The sequence below is a fragment of the Myxocyprinus asiaticus genome, chromosome 16 (assembly GCF_019703515.2).
Source record: "Myxocyprinus asiaticus isolate MX2 ecotype Aquarium Trade chromosome 16, UBuf_Myxa_2, whole genome shotgun sequence".
NCBI classification, from domain to species: Eukaryota; Metazoa; Chordata; class Actinopteri; order Cypriniformes; family Catostomidae; genus Myxocyprinus; species Myxocyprinus asiaticus.
Window position 1 is genome coordinate 29,667,156 of NC_059359.1, and position 9,554 is coordinate 29,676,709.

At 33.8% G+C, this 9,554-nt stretch overlaps 1 protein-coding gene across 1 annotated transcript; it reads right to left on the minus strand.

Moving 5' to 3' along the window:
- Positions 1-1,642: 1,642 nt before the first annotated feature.
- LOC127454593 (visinin-like) lies at positions 1,643-6,536 on the minus strand. The gene is made up of 3 exons (XM_051721899.1): positions 5,834-6,536; positions 3,659-3,770; positions 1,643-2,327 (listed from the first exon to the last, which is right to left on the minus strand). Exons 1-3 carry the CDS (start codon positions 6,212-6,214, stop codon positions 2,242-2,244), a joined length of 579 nt encoding a protein of 192 aa, XP_051577859.1. The 5' UTR covers positions 6,215-6,536; the 3' UTR covers positions 1,643-2,241.
- Positions 6,537-9,554: the final 3,018 nt, after the last annotated feature.

The window sequence follows — 9,554 nt, forward strand, 5'->3', positions numbered from 1 at the left end:
TTAAAATAAATGTCAAATAAAACAAAAGCAAATTAAATGTTACTTAATTTTTAATTACTCAAAATAAAAGGTATACACGAAACGCTGGTAAGGTGTAGTGAAAAAGTTAATTAGTGGTTATTGAAAAATGTTTAAAAATTGAGAGAACTGCATTTTTGATAACTTGTTTGATTCCATTTGTATCCATTTGAATTAATTTATATTCTTAAATAATTACGTACTTACAGTACTTTTGCAATTACGCTAAAAAATGGACACTTTAATGTAAAATGTGAACCAATCTGTTGTTCTTTGCATAGTTCCTTATTTTTCAACCGGTATTTGTCTTTCAGTTAATTATAACAAATGTTAAATATGGGTGGGACCAGAAGATATAGAAAAGACACAAAAAGAGGAATGGAGAGAGAGAATAGATGGAGCAGTTGCAGATTTTGAAGTCTTCTCTCTAATGTTAGACAGATGATTATGTAAGTAATCCAAACTTGGACTAACACAATGAGAGAAGAAACAGTCAGTAAATATGAACTGCTCTTTAGATATCTTTAACAGACATACTCAAACAAATATCATAATCTTTTCATTTAATGTACCTGTGTACTCAAAGCATAATTCTGTTTTGTAATTCTGACTGGCAAAACTTTGCGGCCGAACACACAAAGATAATCCAGGATTAAGGGTAAATATTGCCAGAAGGATGTTAACCCTCTTTGCCGCTTTAGCAGACAGTTAGATATAAACATGCTGGCAATTCTAGCAGTCGCCTTGAACTGTTTACCCTACCTAAACAATTACACACAGGGTTGGGAGGGTTACTTTTGAAATGTATTCCACTACAGATTACAGAATACATGCTGTAAAATGTAATTTGTAACCGTTAGATTATTCAAGGTCAGTAACATATTCTAAATACTTTGGATTACTTCTTCAGCACTGGTAGATGTTTTCACTTGTTTTGACTATAAATACTCTGCCAGTACAGTAAGACAAAATACACGTTAAAAATACATTCTCTGAAAAACCTAAATATCTTATGCAGTGTTGTTTCTAAAACAAGATAAATCAGATTGATCTTGTTTTAAGGATTTTTAGATATTTTTACAGGAAAACAATACAAAAATTATTATCAAGAATAGGATTTTTGCCCTAATATCAAAGGTCTTACTGGAAAAAAAGAAATAATGATCTAACGTGAATTTTCTTGATTAAAAAATATGATATGGCTAGAAATAGCATTTTAGCTTAGCATTAAGCTGACAGTTTACACAAGGTTTATTTCTATTTCTTCTGCTCCAAACTTACTTCAAACTTACCTCTCTGTCTGCTCGTATGAATGTAACACATCATAAGAAAGTGTTTCACCGCTGTTCAAATGCACTTTGGATCACATCATTTATATGTATAAATGTTTTCCATCTGAAAGGACTAAATATTAAATGAAACAAATGACAATAAAATGCAAAGTAATCTCTTCAGTAATCAAAATTATTTTTGAATGTAACTGTATTCTAAATACCAATGATTTAAATTGTAATTGTAGTGTAATACAGTTACTTCTATTTTGTATTTTAAATACTTAATCTCGTTACATATATTCCATTACTCCCCTACCCTGATTACACACAATTGCATATTCAAACACAAAAGATTAGATAATATATTTTACAGTTTCAATTTTATTCCACAGCACACAAGTTCTCATCAAAAGGAAAAAACAAACAAAACAACAACAACAACAAAACAAAACATGCATGATATAAATGGTAAAAGTGAACACAGCCTAGTGGCTTAACCTGTCTTTGGATTTGAATATCTACATGACAAATAACAGGAGTTATTAATTTAAACTCAACTTTATGCATTGAGCATAGTTTAAATGGTTGAAAGTTTTCAGCCTCTGTGATTGTTACATTTTTCACACATTTTAAAGTATTTTCATCACAATGGTATGTTCCCAAAAGAGATGCTTTGCAACCACTTGTGTGCCGACATTAATAAAAATCACTATAACCTATCCTTCCACTGCTATCATGTCTTATTGTGAGGTTTCTCTCAAAAACATTGGAATAAATCAGCTAATATTCACAAAATGGTGAATGTAGCCCTAATACAAGAAAACTGTCAGGTATTCAGATTTAAGGGGTGAAGGTTAATTGCAGACTAAATGAAAAAATAAAGGGAGGAAAGCAAATGGCCAGAGAAAACAGCATGAAAGCAAAGATATAATTGTATTGCTCTCTTTTTCTACTTATTTGGCTCATACTGAATGAGGTGCAGAGCACCTTCACTGTCAAGAATGCCCTGAATAAACTCCCCCTCAGCCAACCGTTCTGTAAGAGAGATAGAAATACATACAATGAGAAAGAACCCTCAAACAAACTCACACGTGCTCTCCAGCAGCTCTTTGACTAATTGTTGTTTCTTTTCTTTTTATTTATTTATTTATTTATTTATTTATTTGCATTTTTTTCTCTGTTATGAATTTAGGAAAGGATGCATATTAAAATAAAATGTTTTAAACTTTTACCTTTTATCTATTGGTACACTGTAAACTCTAATGCTCAAAATAATTAATTGTTTTTAATAGGGAAACATTTAATAATTCAAATTAGTTTAAATAAATTAACCTTGATGAATATTTTAGAAATTTCTACCATTATGGAGAATAGTGGAGTTTGGGATTAAAGAACAGGTTTGAGAACAGGAACTTAAATTTAACTGAATGGGCAGGGGATTTCTATTTCCATGCATGTTTTGCATGGCACTCAACAGTGAGAGTAACAATTTGAAGTTAATTGCCATTCAAATGTATGAATTAGCGTAGTCACTATTTCAAGTTAAGGGTAATTAACATGCATGTGCAGTACAAAATTAAAATCTGAAAGTTCTATTAACTTAAAAAAAAAAATATATGTAACTGATTACTTCAATTTTTTTTAGTTCTTCTAGTTATAGCAAGAACTAGCTAGTTAAGTTCACTCTAGTTGACGTTTTTAAGTTGAGCTTACATGGAAATCTTAACATCAGCTGAAGAGTTAAATTTAAAGTTAATTGCCATTAAAATGTGTGAGTTAGCTTAGTAAATATTTCAAGTTAAGAGCAATTAACATGCATGTTGCAGTACAAAATAAAAATCTGAAAGTTCAACTTAAACTTGGGAGTTTCTTAACTTAAAACATTTGATGTAACTGGTTACATCAAATATGATTGCCTCACATTTTTTTAATTCTGCCAACGTATTAGGGTTTACAGTGAAAAGAATAAGAATAAGGAATAGTTCACTCAAAAATGAAAATTGAGCAATAATTAACTCACCCTCATGTCATAACAAACCCGTAAAAATAACCCGGTCCATCATTTTAATTCAACGGCAGTTGATAGTGGCTCACTTTAAAGATAAAAAAGAACCCAAACATATCATAAAAGTAGTCAGTACAACTCATGCATCATATTCCAAGTCTTCGGAAGGCATGATAGGTTTTGATGAGGCACAAAAACTAAATGTAAGTAATTTTTAGTGAAAATCTTGATGTCCGTGGCACACAGTGGCACACGTGGCACACATGAGAACTTGCGTCATCTTTAAGCGCTACACCTATGGGCTTGAAACAACGTGAGGGTGCGTTTTCATTTTGGTTGAACTACTCCTTTAAAATCTTACCATCATCATTCTTATTAAAGAAAGACCACAGCTTGTCTGCTCTCTTCTCTGGAGTGTTCTCATCTGCTGGAAGCTTTTCTTGTTCCTCTTTGGGGATCAGCTTAAAGATTGCCTGAGGATTATAGAGATGGAAGAGAAGTCCAGGTAAGGAGAAAACAAAGAAAAATGCTGTGTTAGGATACTGGAACCTGCATGGCCTGCACAATCAACACAGTTAAATGTGTCAGGAGCATCTGCGCTAACTACTCTATTTGACTCTATGGCCAAATGTAAAGAACCAGGTCGGTGACACTTCTAGTCCCTCATTAGAGTCAGTAGTTACTTAGATGTTTCAAATGAATGACCATCTGCAGCTCTGAAAATGCTTGTCCTCATAACAGTACCACTCATGCTAAGTATCTCCATAGACTTTAGTTTCACTTTACCATAGCTGACCTGGATCTTTAAGAGTGAGCTAAGGAAGCATTTATCTGAGACACGTAAAACACATAAGAATAATACAGATTAGAGGCAGAGCCAAAGCTTTTGGCCTCAGAGCAGCTCTTCAATCTTTAATGCTCTTTTATTTGCAGTCTCTGGCACAATGACAGTGGCGTCTTTACAAGTACATTTTATTTATACTTATACACAGACATCTACAAAGTGATCACAAAGTTTGTCAACTGTTGATAATTGCCAGACAATTAACTGTAATCCAATATTCTGACCATATGGTGCCTACTGCTTAAAAATGTTAACCTTGATTCAAGTCAAAAATATTTAATTTAACATAATTTAACATCACTAAATAAACCTGACTGCATTAGGTTACACCAACAAAACTAAATTTAAAGGTTAGATCAAGCAGAAATAGCTCCTTAAGATACCAATTGCAGGTTAACACTTTTTTAAAGTGTATGCAAGTATGTTAATTAAAAAAAAAAAAATAATCAAAAAATGACTTTTAAAAATGAATCTAAAAACTGATATTTGCTGTGTGTTATATATCAGAATGTAATTTTTTATTAGAAGTCCAAAAGAATCTATATCACATCTTTTCATTTAAAATCATGCCATCTTTTCAAAACTGTCTTTTCATTGTCCCAGCAATTGTTACCTTAAGGAACTATATTTCTACCTCACTTAACTCGTAATTTTTTTTTAAAGTTTTGTTGGTGTGACTTAGTAGTAGTCAGGTCGATTCATATTTTTCACTTAAGTTACATTTTTTTAGTGTATGGTGATCTGCTGAAGCAGACATAACCCTTCGTTTGACTGTAATTCAGTATTGTATTTGTGTCTATCCCTAACAGACTCATTTTCATTAGCGTCAAGGTAAATATGGTGTCTATACTCTGACAAATGTCTGTGGTTTTACTGCACTCTTATTGCTGAACATATGCATTGTGAAATCCAACATCAAGCGTTTACTTGAGAGAATTGTAATCCCCCCTCCCCCCCCCCACCCCAGTGTAGTTTTTTGATCTGAGCACTAAACCATTTATCAGATGGATTATTCTAGGATTGGCCGATTCCATTAGCCATGCTTTGAGACACTGACTCAAGACAAATCTCATAAGACATGCAGCTACTTTCTTCTTACTGAAGCCTTGTGTTCAAAAAGGCAAGCAGAATTATTTTGTTGATTTAATATAAAGAGAATATGTGTGAAGTGTGTTGCTGTGTGATGTGTAAGCCCTAGAAAGATTAGGATATGATCAGTAAGAGTACTGTATGGGGCAAGTTGTCACAATGGTTGTATTTCAGTTACTACACAGTTTTAAGTGAAAAGTCCTAATTCACAAATGTGCATTTTCTCTAGCAGTGGTTTTGTATGTTGGCTTCAAACATTTAGCTAAAAACTAGCTCCAATAAAATGCCAAATAAAATTCCAATATCCCATATTTTTGTAATAGCTGCAAAACTACATAATAAAATTACAATATTTGCTGGACAAAACAATGGTTTGATATTTTTGTACATTATCTGGTACATTTTTTATTTTTCACGAATTGTTCAGTTTCATAATTGTTTTACTGTTTTAAAATTGCTCAAAAGTCTATAATAGGTTGTTTAATGGCAGGTTCCATTGAAACAACTTCCTCATATAGTGCAACAACATGCACCAATAGCAGGTCAATGTATGTTCAATTAACTGTATCTTTTTCCTAGCTTATATTTTATAAAGTGACCTACCTGGCAGATGTCTCCCACTTCTGATTTGGTGATGTAGCCATTCTTGTCAACATCAAAGAGCGAGAAGGCCCACTCCAGCTTACGCTCTGTCTTTCCAGTTGATGTCATATGCAGAGCGATAATGTATTCCTTGAAATCCAGTGTTCCATCGTCATTCGTATCAAAGGAGCGAAAGACATGCTGGGCATAAGATGTGGTGTCACTTTCTGGGAAGAAGCGTTCGTAGATCTTTTTAAACTCTTCTGGTGTGATACGGCCCGATGGGCACTGCTTCTGGAAATTCTCATACCACTGTGACAGCTCATTCTCTGAGAATTTCGTAGTAAGTTTCAGATCCTCCAGGATCTCCTTAGACATAGCACTGCTTTTGGCATTCCCCATTGTTGACTGGTTGAGAGCACAGGCAGGGACTCGAGCAAGCAAAGTCTTGTTCTTCAGGTCTTCCTCTCCCAACCAGAGACACAACAAATTATGTATTTTATATTATGTAGATTGTCCTTTAGTATCTCTCTTTTGGTGAGCGCCTTTAATTTTGTCCCATATAAATCTTAGTGCTTAGATCTGCCTTGAAAGATGACAGATGGATGAATGAACTGGAGTAAGAGTATGGAGTAAAGAGTGTTAGTCTTAATAGAGGAAGAACTGCATCTGTTGTAAAGCACCCTGAGAATGAAGCTCTCAGATGTATAGGGAAGAATGACCCACAGACTGATGACGGAGGCAAAGATGGATGGATGGCTGGTGATAGATGGGTGAGTGGGGGTGGGGCAGGTGAACTTAGGTTGTTACCTTTGAATGCAGATTTAAGTCCTTCAAGAAGGATTTTACATGGCTGAGCCTCAGAGCCCCAAATCAACAGCTCGGGACTGTCCCCTTACAATTATTGTCCTTGTCCTGAGTATACAACATCAGATACAATCAAAACAAAATCTGATTAATTAATCACACATCTATCCATCCATCACTGTAAACCCTACTGAGTAGTCATTACTCAAAAGTTTTGTGGAATCCTGCTGCACTTCCAAGTTTTAAGTTGTTTCTCAAAACATGAAATTTTGTCTTATTCAAACCTTATTTGTCATTTCAACCCAAATAAATCAAAGTTTTAAGTTGATTTGACTAGACATGTTAAGTAGTGTTTTTAAAGTAATCTATCTATCTATCTATCTATCTATCTATCTATCTATCTATCTATCTATCTATCTATCTATCTGTGTGTCCATCTGTCCATCCATCCATCCATCCATCCATCTATTGCTTTGGAGTATACTGTTAAAAAGTTAACCTAAACATGTGGTAACATCTAAATAAAAAGCTGTGATTGAAGTCAACAAATTATGTAACATGTCTTAATCAACTTGACAACATTAGTTTGCACCAAAAAAAAAAAAAATAATAATTTTAAGGGTTAGATAGAGTAAAAATATTTCCTTAGGATAACAGCTGCAGTTTACCACTTTATAAAGCATACTGTATGTGTTTCCCAAATGTAGTAGACATTAATTGTTAATTCATTAGAGTAAAATAACAAAATTATCATCATCGACATTGTATTTGCTTATGATGATACAGATAATAAATTGGCAGTACATGCAATATGTTAAACTTTTTAAAATTACTTTCTACACTGTAAAAATGTTTTTTCAAGTAACCTAAAAAAATATATGCTTCATGTGGTAACATCTAAATTAACTTGTTTTATACAATTTTCTTCCAGTTATTTAATCTACTATAGACTGAAATTAGGTTACACCAAAAAAAGTAATTTTTATAGGTTGTGTTTTTAATTGGTAGAATTTTAATTGGTGTATACTAATGGGTGGACAATACTGATATTTCTTGTCTATTCATAGGTTTGATTTTGCAGTTGTTTGTATTTAAATGGGCTCTGCTCATATGCTTTCTTTTTAACCCTGATAGCCTGTGTGCTGAAATATGTTGGTAAAAGGAATAGTTCACCCTCTGTAGGTCCATACAATGGCAGTGAATGGTGACCAGACCTTTCAAGCTCCAAAAATCACATAAAGGCAGCATAAAAGTAATCCATATGACTCCAGTGGTTAAATCTATATCCTCAGAAGCGATATGATAGGTGTGGGTGAGAAACAGATCAATATTTATGTCCTTTTTTACTATAAATCTCCACTTTCACTTTCACATTCTGAAAGTGAAAGTGGAGATTTATAGTAAAAAAGGAAACAGATCGAAATATTGATCTGTTTCTCACCCAAAGTGATTGCATCGCTTCAGAAGACCACTTAAATTAAATCACTAAAGTTGTATGGATTACTTTTATGCTGCCTTTGTGGGATTTTTGGAGCTTGAAAGGTCTGGTCACCATTCAGTTGCATTGTATGGACCCACATAGCTGAGATAATCTTCTAAAAACCTTTGTTTGTGCTCAGCAGAACAAATAAATTCATACATATCTGAGATGACATGAGGGGTGAGTAAATTATAAAAGAATTTTCATTTTTGGGTGAACTGTCCCTTTAAAGACAAATGTTGTTTGATTTACTTACTAATTTTACAAAGCAGAATTTAAACATGTACTTCTTTATCAGTTTGATGTCAAACATAAACAACATCACTTTATCCTTCTCACTGATCGGATGTTGCCCATAATGGAATATATCTGACTTGTTGACACTTTGGCAACATAATTATAAGTTTAAGTGTTTGTCAGTGGTTCATTCCTGTCTGGGTCATAAACTGTTATGGATACTCCTAGTCATTCCTGGTCATGTTCTGTTCAGTGATTAGAGTGCTGTAGCAGCTGTGTTTACATTAAAAAGTAAATATCATTAGATTGGCCATTGATTGAAAACTGAGCTATACCTGACATGCAGCTTCATTCTGTTTGGTCATTCTAAATACATGCTGGCAGCACTTTAGCCATATAGTATACTTAACAGAGATCAACTTTTTCTTCTGGGCTTTCTCTGGCCATTTCCACACCTCTTCTTTGGTAAGATCCCAGTGTCACCTACCACATGCTTTTTCATGAAACTGATAATATCACTGTTTCTGTTGTAAAGCTCAAACATATTTTTAATGTTTAGAATAGGCAATGATATTTACCAGTGTGTGACACTTAGTGCAAACAGACATTTAAGAATTGATAATGTTTACAATGTTAACAAGGCTACTCCCCTATTTAGTAGAAGAAAAAAAAAATAGGTAACCTTTCACATTTATTCAGCTTTTTCCCCTGTCCTTTTTTTAAAAATGATTCCTCCCATCTCAAATTTAGATCTTAAGCTGCATTGTAAATGTTCCAAAACATTAATTTGATACAGGTCTGCCCTACTTTTAACCAGCCTGGATTTATTTACCTCCCTTGGAAACACCAGACATACCTCATAGTCTTCCCCCTTTAAGCGCAGAGATTTTCTCTGTGCTATTCCAGGAATTCCATGAGTACACGTCTATTGGATTAACTGTCAGAGTCAATTACAATGTGCCAACCTGTGTGAGTGTGGGTTTATGTCAGTAGACAAAATGCAAATGACAACATAATAAACAACCACAACAAGAGCAATTATAACAAATGTAACCAATCAAATATCCTTCTAATTTAGTCAAATTCCACCCTCTCAAAGATAAATCAATAAATGAAAGACCCACTTTGTGAGTTCTACCCAGGGCCATAGCAAGTGGGGTGAAAGGTAATAACGATTCTTGGGGCCACAGGTTCAAGGGGGCCCCACAACAAATTCTA